This window comes from Corvus moneduloides, chromosome 6 (assembly GCF_009650955.1).
Source record: "Corvus moneduloides isolate bCorMon1 chromosome 6, bCorMon1.pri, whole genome shotgun sequence".
NCBI lineage: Eukaryota > Metazoa > Chordata > Aves > Passeriformes > Corvidae > Corvus > Corvus moneduloides.
This window is the reverse complement of record NC_045481.1, coordinates 60,286,208-60,305,999: the sequence shown is the minus strand read 5'-3', so window position 1 is coordinate 60,305,999 and position 19,792 is coordinate 60,286,208. Positions and strand designations below refer to the sequence as shown.

Genomic DNA, 19,792 nt, shown 5'->3' with positions numbered 1-19,792 from the left:
AAATTACTCACTGTAGGTGATAGTGATGATGATAATTTTTAATTTCCTGGTTCCTAAGTGAATTAGTAAGGTTGCCTGTGAGTTCTCATAAGGAATTGAGCAGTCTCATTTGTTTTGTTCTGTTAAAATGCTGCACGTACAGCCAGCCATTTTCTTTAGGAAAAAAACCTTAGCATTCAGATGTGTTTGAATTAAAATTAGACTTTTCTTTGCACTTCACCTAAAGGCTCTGAATGGAGGAGTGTAAATAATATGTACTAATACTCATTTATTGTATGTTAAAGCTTTTTGTGGTTTTATTATATTTGGTGCATGTTACGTAAATAAATGGGGAGGAAAAATAGTCTTGAAATCATTTATCTGGGAGGGAAGAAAAACAGTTTGAAGACAGGTGAATCTTAGTGGGAGGACCTGCTTAATTTACAGGTTTTTCATATGTTTGCATGGACACCTTAGAAACCCTCAGTGATGGATGAAGACCTTAAACTGCATGAACTCTTCATCAAAATGTGTGGTCGACAAAATCGGGTGGGAGTTCATGGCTGCTATTTTAATTTCAGGAATATTTTATTCTTAGTTGAGGGAACTCTTTGTTGACCTTTATAGGATGTTGCTGTGCAGTCTCAGTAATGTATATCTATTAATGTATATCTGATCTTAAATGTTTCCTTCATTCTTTATTTGGCCACCTTAGTTCCCTGGGTAAATAGATTGGCTTTGTTCTGGGGTTGGAGTTTTTGTCCTCGTAGCTCGGCTTTTCTCCTGGCAAGTTATTTGAGAACAAGAAGAATAATATTTAGGTAGTGTTTCCCAATATTTACTGTCTTTTGAGGCTCAAGCATATGTCAGGCTGGTGTTGTAGTTATTTATTACCAGTTTAGAAGTCATTATATTTGTTTTCCTCTTTCATGGTATTCAGGAGACTAGCACTTGAAAGATTTTTCCAGAGAAGATTTAAGTTCTTACTGATTAGTTGTAGGTGAAGTTGTAAATGAGCTGTCAAAGGTGTAGCAAAAAGATGAGAGAAATTGCAGAAGGAGAAATAACTGTTATCATTATCCTTTAAAAAAATTAAAAACAAGAAGAAAAGAATCCTAGGCAGTAGTTGTAAAGCTTCATTTAGAATTTATGGGGAAGTTATTTGCTTGTTCCTTTTCTTTAGTTTGACTTCTTGTAAAAGAAACCTTTAATGAAAATCTGGCCAGCCCTATGTTTCATTTTAATATGCATGTGTCTGTGATTGCTTCGAGTGTGCCACTTGTGATTTTTTTTCCTTATATTTTGCTGCATGTGATAAATTATACAAGAGGGGAGGACCTAATCTTCCTTCAAGTTGTAAGCATTGGAAATCTCTTTGTTTGTAGTATTGCATATTTAATAGATGCTTGTGATTATTATAGCTACTGCAGTTTGGGATAGTGTTCAAAAGTGAAATGAAAGGAAAGTATTTTGGACTTCACTTTTACAGAAGTGTTTTTCTGAAATGCACTCAAACATAAAAGATACATAATTGTGCATTTTGACATAAAACACCAAGTTACAAAAAGAAAGAAGGTATCAATTCCTTAAAAGAAGATTGTAAACAAGCCCACCATTTTACAGCTAGTTTTTTATTTTCAAGTATTTCAACTGTGATTTGTGGCAGTTTTTAGATTTATGAGATTTTGTTTTTAACTTAACAGGACTAGCGATTGTAGATAAAATTGAAGAAAGCATCATCTGCATGTACTTTACTTCTACCTTCTTTTTCTTCTTTTCCCCAGTACATCAGTGTGGGATACCAGATCATTTCTGAAGTGGTGCAGTGCACACACTAACACACCGTAAGAGTGGTGCTGGTTGTTTTGGTTTAGGGGTTTTTGGAGTGTGTTGAAACAGACCTGTGTGATGCTGTCAGAGATTTTAGTTTTGCACAGCTCTTTCAAGGAAGACTGAACCATTGGCTCAGTTGGTCAGAGCATGGTACTAATAATGCCAAGGCTGAGGCACCAATCCCATATGGGCCATGAACTCAATGATCCTTGTGTGTCCCTTGCAACCCAGAATATTCTGTGACTCCCACTGCTTCATGCAAAACCAGAAATTCTAATGGTTTGTATCAAGCCTTTTGCAAAACACCGAGAGGACAAATAATTTGAACTGTGTTGCCCCTTGTATCCTTCAGTACTTTTCCAGAGGCACAGAATTGTTTAGGTTGGAAAACATCTTCAAGATCATTGAGTCCAACCACTAACCCAGCATTTTTAAGTCCAGCACTAAGCCATGTCCCCAGGTGCTGCATTCACATGACTTAAATCACTCCAGTGATGGTGACTCCACCGCTTCTCTGGACAGTCTGTTCCAATGCCTGACAGCCCTTTCGGTGAAGAAATTTTTCCTAATATCCAGTCTAAACCTCCCTTGGTGCCATTTGAGGCCATTTTCTCAAGGCCTCTTTTCAGGGAGTTGTAGAGAGTGAGAATGTCCCTTCTGAGCCTCCTTTTCTCCAGACTAAACACCCCCAGGCCCCTCAGCTGCTCCTCATCAGGTTTGTGCTCCAGACCCTGCCCCAGCTCCATTCTCTTCTCTGAAGCCTCTTCAGCACCTCCAAGTCTTTCTTTTGTCATTCTACAGAATCACCTGGCAGGTTTTAGGAAGGCTGGGTGTGCTCTTTGTAAGGAGTCTGTAGGCATCTGTGTAGCTGGCTTGAGATCCCTTTGGCCTGGGGCACACAAAATATGACAAAACAGCTCAAAAGCAGAAATATCTGAAAACACGAACAATATAATTAAAATTTTAAGCATAGCATTGTGTTTGAATGAGCATATGAATGTACACAAACTATGCAGGGCCATGCAAAACATGAGAACAGTTGGTGAATTTAATATTTCCTATAGGGTGTCTGTTCAGAAATAAAACTGAACTTACCTAATGAAAATAATGTCTTATTTGGATAAATTGAGTGCCTTTCAAAGTGATGTTACTGGCAGGGTGACACATGCAGTCTAACACTCAAAATCTTCCATGTGAAATCAGGGAGAGGAAAAGGAGGTAGTTAATGTAGGCTGGAGTTACTGGGAAGCTTTGGCATAGAGTTGAGATGGATGTTATTACCTGGATATATGCAAATAACTGTTTCTGTTGAACAGCAGGTTTAAACTTTTTCAGTTTCTTACTTTAAAAGGGTGAGCCACAGGCTATGTGCATCAAAGTGAGATATATTTATTCTGTGTTTTTTTGCTTTCTGTAGTTCCTCAGCTGTAATTGGCTTGTAGAATAGCTGTCATAAGGGAGTATTAGACAAATTTTGCAGGTGGTCAGTAACTGCTGGGTTTGGTATTAGACTTCTTATTTTCCTACAGGTTTAAAATATGAGAGAAGAGTTGGAGATTAAACACACCGTTGGTAAAAACCAATTGCATAGTTGTTTTCAGAAAGATCATCAAACCGTGTGTGTGGTTGGTTCTTTTAGTTGGCTCAAAAACATTTTGAAAATTATTAATGAAAGATACTCATTAGATTTCTCGATTGCAATAGGTGCTCTTACAGTTAGTTTTCAAAATGTCATTTAAACTCTCTCCTCAATGTATTTAAAAATATAATTTCTGTCCAGTTAAGCAGGGCTGGGGTTGCCTCTTGACACAACTCACCAGAGTGTGTGTTTTGGTCTTGGGGTGCCTCCACTGCCCAGTTTTAACTGACAGAATTTTGGAGAATGCCCAGAGCTGTTCACAGGAGCATATCCTCAGGAACTTGAGCAATAATATTTTTCTAGTTTTGGTTTCTTTTGGCTCAACGATTATTTCAGTGTTCAATATTGAAGGACATCTATCCATTTTAGAACATAACAAGAAGAAATTAATGGATCAATGTAGAACTCTTGTTCTCTGTAATCCCTGGAGCTCTGATTAAGGCAATCTTTGTGATGTGTAATAATTATTATTACTACTGTGGATTAGCTATTCAAAGTCAGTGTTTCAGGTTGTTTCAGATAGGGAAACCACTGATATTATAAAGAATAAAACAGTTATTTATCCTAGTCATTTACAAAAGGTACAAATCCTGTTTCCCTTAACGCAGGGGAGGCAGCAGGGAACGCTTTCTTTGCTTGTAGCTGAGTTTCTTTTCAACCTGAACTTGACCCCAAAAAACAGTTATCTGGGGCCTTTTCTCAGGGTAGCATGTAGGGTGTTTCTGTCACCTGTTGTTACCAAGTGTATGGATAATTGCATCCACTTTAGCTATGGTTTGTCTGCTTGAAGCTTTTGGCTTTTTGATCCAAGATGTAGCTTAATTGTCTTGTTTTCTCTGAAAGCCAGATTTTTTTTCTCCTCGATGTATTTTTGTTGTCGCAACCTTGTTTTCCTGCAGTAATCATATCCTAGGTGTTATTTGTAAGTATATCAGCAGTATTGAGCTGATGATTGAAAAATGTTTTTATGACTTGGTATATCTCTGACTAATGTCCAGAAAAGATTGTGCATCAATGAAAGTAGTCTGATGGGTCAATAGAACTTTGTCAAAACCTTCTCAGTCTTTACTCAAAAGGCATATTAGAGACAAGGCTTTAATTCACTTGGGAATGAGATTCTCAGATTGAGTGATAGGACTTTACTAAAGGGTTGGAAGAGTCACTCTTTCCACTGTCTGATGCTCATTTGTCATGAAGGGCTCTCAGTGTCTTCATAAGTTTTGTATTTTAACTCTTTAGCCACGCTGGAATTTGGAACTTGCCAGGCTTGTCTGGAGTGCCCTTCGTTGAAAAGCAGGTGCTTTCGCGCAGTTTTACTGCTTTAGCGCATGGTGTTCTCCGCCGTGTTGGCAACATCTGGTTTGGATTTATACTGGAGAGGAAAAATACCAGAATGACTTACTCATATTATGTATTTCATCATGATAAAACCCTATACCCTAATTTTGTAAGCATGTTTGACTTTTTTTTCCATCACAATCTGTGTGTGAATCTGTATGACGAGTGTGCTACAGAACTTGTCCTTTTTAACTCTTCAGAACAACAGTTTCCTGGTCCTGGACTGGGAGAAAACCCCTAGTGCAGTAAGAGGGAGGTTAAAATAGGTTGTTTGCAGTGAGTGTTCATGGAACAGGCTTGCCATCATTGCACTGGTACATACTTTGTTTGAATGCTCTCCAGCTGATGTGGGGAGAGTCCCTTCCTCCCATCACAGGAACAGAGAGAGTCCCCCAGCTGAGTAACTTCAGCTCAGCTGTGGAGCTGTGGTTACTCAAAAGCTCTGTTCTGGGTCATTTCTTCAGGCTGATGTGATAGAAAAGCCCAACTTGGCCTTGGCACCAGGGTCTGATGTGCTTTAGCCTTTTCATAGGACAGGAGAAAGCAAATAAAGGTGAGCATGGACAGGATTTCACAGGTGAAACTGGAGTGGTTATTTTATTAGCATCTTCCAGCTGTTTATTTGGGCTTTCTTGGACTCTCACAAGCCATTTTTTGTCCAAAAAGCAGTCCAGCATTAAAAGACTGAGTGACGAATAGCGTTGATATGCTGCTTTGTGTGTGAACATTTTGTATCTATTAGGTATCAGGAAAAAATTCTTCCCTGAGAGGGTGATGAGGCCCTGGCACAGGTTGTCCAGAGAAGCTGTGGTTGCCCCACCCCTGGAAATGTTCAAGGCCAGGTTGGATGGGGTTGGAGCAGCCTGGTCTAGTGGAAGGTGTTCCTGCCCATGGCAGGGGGTTGGAACAAGATGATCTTTAAGGCCCTTCCAACCCAAACCAGTCTATGTTTTCTTTTCCTATTCAAACTGGAAGAAAAGTCCCACTAATAAATTAGGCACTGAAGAGAGGGGTTCTTGAGGTTAGGAGTGGGATGGCAGGAGGGACAGAGAAGGAATCATATGAAGAGTTACGAACTATTAGCTGCTGGGAGGGCCAGCAGGAAGCATTTGTGAATGTTTTTCCTTATCTGTGCATGTAGAAGAGGAAGAAAAGTACTCCCTGCCTGCTTTTGCTCTGCCTCTGTTTGCAGGGAGCTCCTGTGGAAATTCTGTTTAGCCACACAGCAAGTGAGCAAATCATGCAGAATCCCTCGTACTTGGTGTGTGTTTACTGAGGGTCATGGACAGGACAAGGACTGAGTTTTGTGCTTGTGGGTTTGCACATCTGAAAGGCTGTTTTCTTATATATGATTCTGGTTGCAGTTAAGGTGTGTGGGTTGTTTTGAAAACTGATACTAAAATCTGGTACGAAATAAAATGCAGTTACAGTGGGCTGAATATTCTCAAATAGAGCAAAGGTGTGATGGCAGCTTTTTTTTTTTTTTTTTTTCTTTACTTAGGATTACTAGCATACTTGAAACCATAAATATAAGCTTGTTCCTCTTGGAAACACTTGAAAAGGAGTAGAAATTCCAGGAAGTGCATATATGAATCACAGAATTTGAGTGTCACATTTTCACCTCTTTTTTTATAGGCAATTGCTGGTTACTTTGACGTATTTTTTGAGAAGAACTGCTGTAACAAGGTGAGTATTTGGGGTTATGCATTTTAAAAATATCATTGAGAGATGAGGATGGTGGTGTATTTTATTTTGCCTCAAGGTGTTTGGCAGTGGGTCTGTTTTGCTGTAAGACTTCATATGCATTTGTGTTTGGTAATTGATTGATGTGGTATGATATGAAAAAGGTTGTTTTTAATCAAACTCTTGAACTCTCCCATTGCAGGTCTTGTTTTCAACTGGTCCCCAGTGTACCAAAACACACTGGAAACAGACAGTTTTTCTCCTGGAGAAGCCAATTCCTGTAGAAGCAGGTATATTTAAATTCAGTTGTGGTGCAACAGTGGTTGTGTTACAGTGCTGTTACCATTAAATCTAGATACAAAATACTTCCAAAATTACGTAAGTGTCAAAAAGAACTAGTAAATAAATCTTTCAGCTGCTCTTGGAGGAATTTTTTTGTCTCAGCAAAGCAGGGAAGTGTCTGTGTACAAAATTCTTGTTTAAAATTACACATAAATGTATGCGTAAGTACCCTGTAAGTGGGCATATATCTTATACTTGTATAGCTCCATACTGTAAATTTGGTGAGAAAAGTTCTGTATCAAAGCATTTCTGATGCAGAAAATTGTAAGACCAGAACACTGCTATTGACATTCTCTTAATTTTGACATTGCTAATATTCTGAAATGTCACATTTGTCAAGTGGTTGAACAGGATTTCTTGTAGCCCTCCTGAACTGTCCTGTGTTTAAAAGGATCATGAATATATGCATAGGTTGTATCTGTCATGGCGGGGTTACTCTGTAAAATGAAAACAGTTTAAAGAACTCACAGCCATGAACTTGAGCTGTTGAAATATTGAATAGGTTAGTTTGATACACTGTAAATTTTTATAAATTGGTTAAGTACTGTAATAAGTTTCACCTTGAATTTGATGCAAGTAAAAAGGTTTTTGTTGTCATCAGGGATGAACAGAATTCGGATGATAAACTGTTGAGGTGAGGTTTTGAAGACTAAAGTGATGCTTGTTAGTGGTTTAATTAGTTCTATTTGTGAAGTCTTGAAAGCACATTTTTATACAAGTAGTCAAATATTCCTTGCTTTAGAGACCCGTATCCATGACCCTCATACAATGGTCATGCAAGAGGATGGATGTACAACAAGTCAAGAATTATAAGCCTTAACCTCTTAACTCCTGTAGAACTTTCTTTCAGACTCTCACAGTCTTTTTATAATCAAAGGAAATTAAGTAATTAAATTTTTATGCTGTTATTTTGTTTTTGTCCAGTTGGCCACTAGATATTTACTCACCACTGTTGAACTCTCACCCAGTGATGAATCACTTGTCTTTGAGGGCCATTTTTCTTTACATACTAGCAGGACCAAAGGAGGAGCCTCAGAATGGGGCTCATTTCTGCTGGGCAGTTAATAAAGTGGTGGTAATAAGTGGTCCTGACCTGAACAGTTCATAAATAGACCAGACGTATTGGGGGAAAGGAATAGAAGTTGTGTGGATGCTTCTGCACTCAGTTGAACTTCCACAGTTGCCTCTTCCAGCTATCAGACATGACAACTTTTTACCAGGAGCTTCTTTCCTAAAGGCACTGAGGTCTGTGGTATCTGACAAATCATTTCTGTCTTTCGTGCTTTGACTTTATATTCTTAAACAATTTTTATTTGCGCTTTCTTAGGTCCTGTCACTTGGGGTGCACCCGTGCTTTTGTGCATTCATAGTTGGCTTGTGTTCTCTTCAGATTCTGTTTCTAGACAAGGCTGACTAAGATCCCCTTGCTGCTACTCATTAAATCTCAATGTCATAGAGTGAATTTTTTTAAAGTGCAATGACATTTGTTAAAATATGCACATTATTTCATATTACAGAGATCATTTGACATTTTTCAGATCTGTGAAATTACTGGGAGGTGTGCCCCAGCCTAGAGTTCTAGTCTAGGTGTGGTGACTTTCTGAAGGCAGCTGCAGAAACAATGTGCTCTGAAGCAGTGAACACAACCAAGTTGACCTTCAAGATGACTTGTGCTGTAACTCCCTCCTTCCTATTTTTTAGCTCATATTTCTTAACATTATTCCCATAACAAATCTTGTTACAGCTGTTTCTCTTTCTTTTTGCCTGTCTCCTTCTCTTTGTCCTTTTTTGAGTTCCCCTTTCCCATCCTTTTGCCCATTCTGTCTGGTTTTATATCTACTATGAAATTACCACTTAAATCTAGGATTGTCTGCCTTTTGCTTCTAGTGTTAGAGAAGACTCTGAGAGAAACTCCTGATGTAATTTCCTTTTCTTTTGTAATCCCAGTCTTAATTTCTGTGGGATATTTGTTGCTCATGGGTGACATAAACCCATCAAGCAGAAGGTGCTTCCTGATACTTACATAGGAATGTATGTTAATTTATGTGATTTTTCTGGAAAAGCCATTCCCTCTGACTCTGATCCTTCTCCTTCATTGTTCCAAAAATCTTTTTCCCTCAAGACATGTTGTTGTAAGTACAGATTTCCCTATCTTACTTTTTTATATTCTTTTCTTTGTCAAAATAGTGACTTGAATATTCATCTGGATAATTTGTGCTTAGCTGTATTTTTTGTTTCTTCAGTCTTTCCATTTTATCAACTAAGCAAACTGTTCAAACTCATTTTGCAATCTATTTGAAGTTGCACTTCCAGCTGTTTCTCTTGTCCCCCTTGTTAATGAATTAGCACTGCTTATTACCACTTCTCATTCAGCCTGGTGTGTTGAACTGAGCTCCACTCTGAGTGCACTGAGCTTTTGAGGAAACTTTCTGTCTTCAAAAGGGCTTTCCTCGATGCAGGTTAACTGGAGGCAAAAGTAACTGTATTAGATTAAACACATTTGCATCCCTTAAGCCTTTACATCCATCCCTGTGTTTGCCAGCATTCATCAGCCCTCTGTCTAAATTCTTAGATTCAGAAATACATTATGGCCGCGGGAGAAACAGCAAAGAAGATGCACTTGTGACTAAATATATTCCTAGAACCATTAAGGTTGGAAAAGACCTTTAGGATCATCGAGTCAAACCATTAACCCAGCACTTCCAAAGGCACCACTAAACCATGTCACTGGGTGCCACATCTACACTTCCCTGGGCAGCCTGTTCCAGTACTTTACAACCCTTTCCATGAAGAAATTTTTCCTAATGTCCAAGTTAAATCTCCCCTGGTGCAACTTGAGGCCATTTCTTCTTGTCCTGTTGCTCATTACCTGGGAGAAGACCACCTCTCACCTGGCTACAGCCTCCTTCCAGGGAGTTGTAGAGAAGCCAGAAGGCTGCAGAGAGCCCTGAGCCTTCTTTTCTTCAGGCTGAGCCCCCCCATCTCCCTGAGCTGCTTCTCCTCAGACTTGTGCTCCAGAGCCTGCCCCAGCTCAGTTCCCTTCTCTGGACACGCTCCAGCACCTCAAAGTCTTTCTTGCAGTGAGGGACCCAAAACTGACCCCACGATTCGAGGTGGGGCCTCAGCGGTGCCCAAAACTGGGGGACAGTCACTGCCCTGGTCCTTTGTCCACCCTATTGCAGATCCAAGCCAGAATGCCATCGGTCAAGATAAACTCTTCTTTTTTCTGATAAATATGGGGAAATAAACAGAAATAATGCAATTGGACTCTTGCAATAATCTGACCAGTGTTCCCATGATGGCATTCGCTTGTAGCTTTTTAATAGGTTGTGAAAGAGAAATTTGCTGGTAGAAAACACATTTTGTATGTTTTCTTCTTTTGAATGCATCTTTCAGATAGGGCAGTGGCTGTTTTTCCCCAGCGAAGAAAAATGGTTCCCTCAGATTTTTAATTCCGAGTAAAATAGTAAGGCTGACTAAAAGTCCCTTATCAGATGCTTTATAGCTTTTGGGGCTATGCCTGGAGTGGTTATAAAGCACTGATTGTATTTGGTTTTGCTCTGTAAAAGAGGTTGGGCTTACAGATATCCAAACCTGCTGGGTATTTAACTGGAAAATGCTCCTTTATGCCATGGCAAAATTGTTTTGTTCTGCAGTGTGAACTAGCTAATTTTCTCAGCTGTTTGATGCCAGGTTATTTGTTGTAAAAATAGATCTATTTTCTCAGCCATAAAAAATACTGAATGTTTTGATCTATCCTAATGATAACAGAATCAAGCCAGTTGCAAGCCAAAGGATGGGCCTTGGAGCTCATCCTGCCTCCTTTGCCAGTCCTGCTGCAGCCTGCATTCCATGTTCGATGTTTATACATCTCTGGGATAAAGTGGGAGAGGTTAATTGTGGGTCCAAAGGTCTGGAGAGAGGCAATAAAATCTACACCTAATTAATACTTATGATTTGCTGCTGAGTTTCAGCTTGATACGTGTGGTAGATAGCTTTGTATATAATGGATATATTTAATGGATAATTTCTGTTCATTTAATTTAGATTTAATGTGTGAGTGGGGGATAGCCTCTTACTACTCGTGTTCTGAAAAGCCAGTCTTCTTCCTCATGGACTGTGACAAGAGACTTGAAACTGATTTTCAGTCAAGTCAAACAAAATAGCATCAGCATGTTGGATATGCTTTAACTGTTTAGCAAGCAATTAAAATTAAAGAAACTGGAGAAAGAAGCAATATATCCTGGGTTTTCTCAGACAAAACAGTGATGTATTGTAGACCCCCCCCAGAGTACCAGCCTTCTCTTAGAGCCTTTTTAATAGCTTGAACATGTCTTTATTTTGAAGATTGAAATTGAGATGCCAAAGCAGTATCTTTTTCTCGTTAGTGGTCCAAAAATGAGTCTCTTCCTTTTGTTGTTTGTTGAAATATTCCTGTTAAGCAAACAAAAAATCACATCATTCTTGTTTGGTTGTCTCAAGAATTTAGTAAATAAATTAAATGCTTACAAAAACTATTTTAAAAGGCCCACAGAATCTTTTCAGTAACAATGCATTAAGTTAAAACCCAGCTCTGTATGCAGGCAAATTCTATTAGCAATAAAACAGCCTATTGTCGGCATTTCCTGTTCTTGATATTGCCTTGCAGTGAAAATAAAACCTTGATTTGTTTTTCTGTGGTGTTAAAGGGGCTAGCACGGCAAAGCTGGAGCAGAACTCACATGACTAAGCTCCTGTAAAATCCTTGATTGTCTTTAACTCCCCAGTTTCTGTAATTGGAAAGCTGTTTGTAAATTTACAGACTGAAAAAATGATGATTTGTCTACTTAGACAGCACTATTAAAAGTAGGAAAACAATGCCGGCACGATTAATCTGTCTGAACGTTTTGATCCTATACTGAAATACTTCAATATTGTGCATCCCAGTTGGATAATTTGGTTCCTAATTAAGATTTTAGTGTCTGTTTTGCCTGTCTCCAGCTGCAACATGGTGTCTATAGAATTCTGTTTCTTGTTTATTTACAAGTGGCACCTCCAAAGGTGATGCTGGCTTTTAAAATCTAGTAAATGTTAAAACTTGAATTTTGAGGTCACACTAAGTCTGGCAAGTCTTATGTTGTATTTATCAAAATCTGCATTTTAAAATGATCCTGCTGACTTTTCAGAAACATTTTTAGGTGTTTTAGTGAGTTTCAGGCACTAAATTGAAAGAATCTCTTCCCATGGCTGTTCTGTCTCATTGAAAGATAATAGAAATTCCATATTTAGACAGGAAAACTTGGATGGACTGATGACACAGATGCCATTCTGTGTGCCTCCCTTTGCAAGTTCTGCAGCTGCAAGGGAATATGGTTCAAAGAGCAACAACAATCTGGTTTTCTCGGAATTTTGTCACATTGCTGAGAGGAAGCTTGGGACAAGGCTATACAGTTTAGAATCTCCACTACAAAAGGTGGTGAATTAAGCCTAGTTCTAGGTGAGTGAGTTTGGCCACTGCAGCTCTACATTGAGGAGGACCTTGCATTCATCATTCATGTGGCAACTCTTTGTGGTACCCGAGCTGTCTGGGATTCTCTGTCACCTGCAGTGCACACAGGTTACCTCAGGCAGCCACACAAGCCTGCCTTGCCTTGCTCAGCTGGCAGTTCAGACTTCTTCACAGCAGCCTCATTCCTAGGCTGTCTTGAGCAGTTGCAACACGTCAGTTTGGTGCAAAAACTCTTCAGAAAATATAGTCAGAGCATGAAAGGAAAAGACAGAACCTCGGGATAGTTTCAGCAGAGGGTGAACAGTGATGCAACAGAAAGGATTTGGCAAACAAAAGTAACTTTTATAAAAGTAGCCAGCCCAGCAGAAGGGTTATCACAGATCAGATGGATGGTACCAAAAGGCAGTGGCTGCTGCTCAGAACAGAAACTGCTCGCTGGATCACACTGGGTTGGAGATGCAGTAGAAGTGGCCAAAGGGGAAGGTGGCAGTCTCTGCACAGCTGCAGGTGCCTGCAGGTTAAGAAGATGAATGGGTGGATTAAGGATAAGTTCCTGAGTTTAAGGGAAATGCTCTTGGTCCCACCACAAACTGTTTCAGTCTTTTCTTGTTTTCCATTTTCAGAAGATAAATGGTATCTGGAAACTGCTTTTTACCCAGCTCTTCCAGACTCTTTTGAGACTTGTTGGTTTTTCTGTTGCATGCTAGAGCTCAGTGTTGCGTTAGATAGCAGGTCCAGTTATTTCAACTAGATTGTGTTTAAATTGTCAGCCTCCAGCAAGGACAACCTCACTGTGAAGAGCGGTATCAAATCTTCCTGCTTTGTGACTGGGAGGGCACAAACCCACTCAGTGGTTCTTTACAGTGTAGGGGATTTGTAAAGGTACTTTTCACCAGCAGTTCAGTAGTTAAGGTGTCTTTAGCCCAAAGCCACTGCAGTTTTCTAGCGGCTCTCTGAAACAATTCCAGTGAGCTCTTTCATAAGTTTCTTAAATTCAGAATTTAAGAATTTAATTTCTGGGGTTCAGAATAAATAATGGTTTGAGTACTGTGTTCTTACTTGTCCCACTGTTAGCTTCATCAAACTCCTCCATGGGAAGAAAAGAAGGAAACCTGAAAGACCTTGATTGCTGGCTGCCTTTAGTAACTCTTTGAGTCTTTTTTGTGATCAAAGAGGGAGAAGACACCAAGTTGTATTGAAAGGCAGGGTAGTTCCTCACATTACATGCCATGGGGCTTTTCAAGCTTTAAGTGCATGTTATGGATATGCATGCAAGGGACTGTAGAATCTTTGGTTTTGATCAAATCCTTTATAGACTGAAAAAACATGATTTGTTGGGCCTGAACACTGTTGGTGATCCTGGGATCTCTGCACTGAGAGAGACCTTGGCTCACAGACTGCAGGCTGGCCCCATGTGTGATTGTATTGCACAAACATAAGTGACAGATGCAATTGCTTACAGTTTTACTGGTGGTAAAAGTCAGAACCAAAATAAACTGGTTTGAGTGTCCAGAGCACATGCACTATAGAGCCTGCAACCAGACATGCATTATGTGACAGGGAGTCAGTATGGACATAGGGGTGTATTTTTCCTGCACTTGCCAAGCTTATACCGCACTTGTCCTGAACTCTTGTGCTTTTTCCATTTGGGGAAAAATTTCAAGCCTCCCCAGGGGATAATAAAAATGCAGGGAGGGGATGGTAATGGATTCAGTTTTGTCCTAATCAAACTGCAATGGCACTGTGTGGTTTACTTGCATTCAGCTGAGCGTGATAAGAGCAAGGTGATGCAGCTGAGTCCCAGAGACAGCTTCCTCCAGGCAGCTCCTAGGACAGAGAATGGGGGAAAACATCCGTCATTTTCTATCTGCATGACATTGATTAATTGTTCAGAACTGCCTTTCTGTTACTGCTGTTGTTTGCTTCAGCCCTCGGAAAAGGCTTCTCAGAAAAGCAGATTTAATGTGGTTACAGCATAAGGAATAGCTGGGGAAAATTGAATGGAATGCTTTGTTTCATTAACTGTTTTTGCAAGCAGAATCTGGGGGTTCTGTCCTATGAAGTCAGCTATTTATAAAAATTACATTTAAGTTTTTGCTTTGTTTTATTGTTTTGTATTAATGTTTTAAATGGGAAAATTGAAGTACGGATTAATTGAAATAATAGAATTTTAGTTCTCAGAGGCTCTTTACTCTTACTGAATTGTTATCACAGGATGTTAAAATAAATCAAGTAGGTAATTTTGTAGCAGTTTTGAAAATCTGTGTGTTCAAATTCGGTTAAATTTCCTAGCTGGAGTGAGACTATAATGCCCTTTTTTCTTTATCTTGTCCTTATGTCTGGCAAACCTGTCTCTGTTAAAATAATCTGTGAAACCATTTTCACAATTCTCTGCAAATTGCATTGTGTGATGTCAGTCTTTTGATTCCCCATAACAAAACTGCACAGGAATTGTAGTGGAATCTCCAGCTAACTGTCACATGAGAAAAAAAAAAAACCAAAATGATAAAAAAATTTTTTTCTCCTCATCCTTGGTACTACAGTCATTCTTGCTGATAAGCCTTCTTTGATATTTGTACTGCAGCCTTTGACAAAATGTCCTGCATTTATAATTCATAATTTGAACTTTCTGACAGTTTACTGTTTGTGGATGCAACTGAGAATTCTGCCAAATGGAGCCCTCCAAAATTCTTCCTGAATTTGAAACCAGCTTAGTTTTGAAATTACTATTTGTTTCCATTTTTGCAGTAAGAAAGCTTTTTAGCAGGATATTAGCAATGGCTTTTAAAATCACAGTGAGTAATGAACAGCTGGAAAATACTTTGGATCCAGTGAGATAGAAAAGTAGCAGCAGTGGATGTGGCTGGTGTGAGGGATGAAGATGAATGGGGCGAGGGAGGCCTGATGGGAGAGGAGCAGGGAACTTACTGCTGTAGATTGGGATCATGGCCTGCTGTAATGTGTTCAGCAAATCATCTGTTGAGATGTAGCTCTTCTGGGTATGAAATGATGGGATGAGGTGGCTCAGCAGTGGACTTCCTGAATGTACAAATTTACAAATGTGCGTGTTTCTATTTGATGGGTTCCTAATTTACAAATATTCCTTAAATGACAGGTCTTAATGAGGACTGAAAAGGAATTGAGAGTAGGTTTTTAAAAGCATTCGCTCTGGATGTGACTGAGGGACATACCTATCAGCTCAGGACATTGACACTTTGTAAAACAAAACCTGCAATTAATAATGTATATACTTGAAATGCCACAGAGATTTCTGTGGTAGTTTCCTTCCAGATAAAAAAAGTACCCAGTCAGAACTTATATGAAATGCAGTGCAAATAAAAACCACATGGCCCATACAGTAGGAAGGGAATAGGCTTCTGTGCCTGCTTGGTTTCACCCCAAGATGGTGACTGTATCCAAGGGATACAGTGGCTTTCCCCAGCCATGAGTGAAATGTTTGGCATATCAACAATTCGGGTGAACCTCTGAGAAGTGAAGCATCCAACACAACTCAGCACTTCTCCACGTTTAACTGCAGTTAGTTTGACTTAGGTTTGTTATCAAGAGCTTCGAAAACTTAAACTTTTGTAGACTTTTAAAATTCTGATTGATTGGTAACAGCTTCTCATGCAACATGGATGCAATGCATCTTTGGTTACTGTGAGTCATTCAGTACTGTAACCAGAGCAATTTCCTTCTTTTGCAGGAGAGGCCCTGAGAGGAAAGATCACAGTCCGCAAGAACAGAAAGGATCCGCGGTCCCTCTTCATCACCCTTTCAGTGAAGGACGCACAGCAGACCTACAGCCTTCAGTGAAACTCTGTCCATGTCTGGGAAGTGTTCAATTCAAATGCTATGTTTGACTGCTGATAAGTGTTTTGAAATATCCAAAAATGGTAAACTCTTTGGTTTGTATGTGTGCACACACAAGGATATGGAAAAGTTACCTAGAACCAAGATTTACGACAAAATCAGATTCTGCTGCTTCACGTGATGTGAGGAAAGCAAGAAAGATGGGTTTGGTTTACCTGAGACTGCTGGGTGAGGAAAAATGAGCTTAAAGTCTTGCTGTAAGGAACAATAAATATGATCTCTCAGTAGTGTTTTATTCTTCCACTGGCAGAATCCTTGTATAGTATTTTTTTATGAAAGAAGCAGCACAATCATGTGTCAGTGCACTTCAGCAGTAGCTGGAAAATCCCAGTGGGAATAATTTTGGAATTCCAACTGCAAGACAGCAGCAACAAAGAAGATATTTTTATTACACTTCTGCAATTTAAAAGTTGTACACATTTCAGTTACATTTGTCTAAATAAATGAACCCAGTGTGATATATAATGCAGTTGCTGCTTTCCTTGTGTTCTGTGTAATTGGAAATTCTGTCTATCCTGTGATGGCTCATTTATTTGTGCCTACAGTTTTTTCTCTACTAACCTGTCGGGTTAGTGTGTATTTTAGCAGCTTTAGGAAAAACACAACAAACAAATAGCAGTTGCTGGAAGGGTGGGTTTGGTTTCACTCCTGTGGACAGTCAGGGGTTGACTTCAAGGGAGGGGGGTGCACGTAGATATTCATTCCTATGTGAAAGCTCTTGAATTCCCTTTAGACCCCTTAAATGCCCTGATTAACATGTGGATGTTCAGGAGCTCAGCTCACATAACAGGAATGCTCAGGTGCTGAACACCTGGCCTGGGCAGCTCATTCCAGAGGTGTGAGGCAGAGCCACCCGTGTGGGCACCTTGGCTGTTGTGTTCACCCACTAGCGAGTGTGAATTCATTGCTCACACTGATTTTAGATCCCTAAGTTTATGCAAGTGAGACTGCACACAGTTTATAAATTCTATTTTCAGGATAGGCTTTAATATAAAAAAACTTCATAAAAAACGAGACAGTTGCACACACAGAAAAAACGAAAGATGCAAGTTTTATTTCCCAGTAGTCTCTGAGAAGTGTGAATGCTCTACAGTGATAAACACATGTGAGTCTCAGTGAGCTGCTAGCATTTTTCCTGCTTGGTGACATATATCCATTTTGGTCTTGTTCAGGGCTCTTCCAGTTTGAATTTTTTTATACTTCTGCAGATTCTATGTTTGTGTAAATGCTGCCATAGAAGACAAGAAAGGAAGAAAAAGAATGAAAAGGGATAGCAGTGCAAAGCCTGGTAGAGAGTTTGTGTAGGCTTGGGTTGCAGGGCTAAAAATGAAGACAAAAAAAGCTTGAAAATGTGTAAAAGAAAAAGGTAAATGCTATTATAAAATAAATAAATAAACCCCCAAAAACCCAAACTCTGCCAAGAACAGAGGATTTGGTATCATCTAACCAGTGGGAAAATGTTCTGAAAAGACTTTCATTAATGTAAAGCCTGAGGAGGGTCATTTGATAAAGGCACTGGATTTTCAAAGAATTTCAAATGCACAAGTGAACATTGATCTAGTAGCCAGTGTCTCACAGCATGCTGTGGAAATAACCCATCAATTATAGGGGGCTTTTTTCAGTCTAGCACTTGTAAAATATGGGATTTATCTGACAGCACAATCAGTTATTTACATTTCCTAATTGTTACTCAAATAATTGAATATTGTGGGAAACGTGATCAATAACTACTCTCTTAAAGGAATTCTAATGATTGAATCTGAGGCAGAAAAGTGGAAAGTAACTACTTAGGGTAGAAATGCCCTTGAATTTATCCAGTAAGAGATAGTAATCCTTCATACAAATGTGATCCTTTATTCTAAGGCACATGGTCAATGTGGCCAAAGATGCAAATAATCTGTAGTTGAATTAAAAATTAATAAATAAACAAAATAGTGTGAAAATGGCTGGAATTCTGCATAACTCATGGAAACATTTCTTCCTCCAGGTGGTAGGAACAACTTGTTCATCAGTCATTGGTGTTTCAAATTTTTAAATATTTTTTAGCAATTAGGGTAGTCACAATTTCAGACCTCAGTTTATTACTTCAGTGTGTGCTCCTGTATTCAGAACAGAAAGAAAAAAGTAAGTTGCAGAGAACCTGAATTTCACTTATCTGACAGCATTTGTCTGTTACACCAGCTGATATAAATGGAGCTGGTTTACCACACAGGTTTTATTTTCTTAGCAGCAACATCTTACATGACAAAGTCTTTTCTTCTTCCTGACTAGGAAGTATCAAAATTATATATCCTATGGGTTAGATCTCTGTAACTTTGAAATTCAAGTGAGGCATTTATTTACCTGCCTCTCTTAAGAAATCTGCTTTCTCCTGTTTCTTCCCTCTGCTTCCCTGGTACTGCTATGGACAGATGCAGGTTTTGATGCAGAAGCAAAAACCCCACTGGAGGTGGCTGCTCTCCCCTGGATTCTTGTCTGACATGATGCACAGAGCTGTTTGCTGTTGGCTCCTTTCCAGAGCATCTCTCTTGTGCCTGGCCTTTGGCTTTCTCCTGCTCTGGATTTGGTGCTGGTTTTCATTTTGTTTGAACTTCTAACATGCCCTGACAGCATTCCCTGATTTCTGATGACCAGATCTGCCCCATCCTAGGCTGCTCCTCTTCTCCCTGATCCTTTTCATTTGAAATGTTGAATGTGCAGCTGATTCTTGGGAGGTGCAACAACCCCTGTACAAATTTAATCCTTGCTTCAGCAACCAGTGCTGCCCAGAGCATGCTTGATTTGCAGGCACAGCAGAAATGGGATGCAGATGCAATAAGACAGATACAGACAAAGGGTTGTCACAGGCCTTGAAATGTATGAGTAAGTTGTTGTTGCTAATGGAGACCTGCTAAAGCACATTAAAAAATGTGGGTCTATGATGCATATCTAGGAAGATATAAAGAAAAAATGAATACAACGATGGGTAATTTCAGGTCAGTTGTCAGGTGCGTGAAGAAATACAAGATGGAATTATGATACCTTCCTTAATGTGTAATTTTATGCATAAACAGAGCCTTTTCTTCAACATCAGAAAATTTAGGATCCTTAATTCACTTTATATAAATTCATTTTTGAAAACTTGCACTCAGCAAAAGGCAAATGAATACATGGGGGTAACGGCGTGTCTTTTCCAAGAGGATAAAATTTGCCTGCCCCAAATTGCAGGTGGCAACTACAAATTTAATGTTAAAGTGCCTTCATTTGCAAAACCAGGGAACCTGCATGGTAGGAATTAGCAGTGTCATGTAAGTTTGTATATGTGAGTGGTTTTGGGGGGTTCAGGGTTTTTTTTTTTTTTGAAAGTATGTTTTTGCTGTGCTTAACAATGAAGTCCAGCACTTCTGAAGAGCATTGCATGGACAGAAGTTTTGAATGTTTAGTCCCATAGTTAACCTTTTTCTCAAGGAGTGTTCTTAACTAGCAGTTATCAATCTCTGTTCATGCTGAAGCAATTTACGTTATACTTAGCCCAAAGTCAGAGGAGTTAGATTGACCAGTGATTCATAAAAGTTCTCTTATTATTCAGATAAAAACTGAAGGTTGGCCTGCCACCTTCTTGCAAATCTTTGCCCAGA

The 19,792-nt window shown here is 39.4% G+C and overlaps 1 protein-coding gene across 1 annotated transcript in view; it reads left to right on the top strand.

Moving 5' to 3' along the window:
* PRMT3 (protein arginine methyltransferase 3) overlaps positions 1-16,644 on the top strand; it is a 55,242-nt gene extending 38,598 nt beyond the window's left edge. The window contains exons 13-15 of the mRNA XM_032112531.1: positions 6,425-6,475; positions 6,675-6,762; positions 16,009-16,644. Of these exons, the coding sequence (XP_031968422.1) occupies positions 6,425-6,475; positions 6,675-6,762; positions 16,009-16,118 (249 nt within the window). The 3' untranslated portion in view covers positions 16,119-16,644. The remainder of the gene's footprint in view (positions 1-6,424; positions 6,476-6,674; positions 6,763-16,008) is intronic.
* Positions 16,645-19,792: the final 3,148 nt, after the last annotated feature.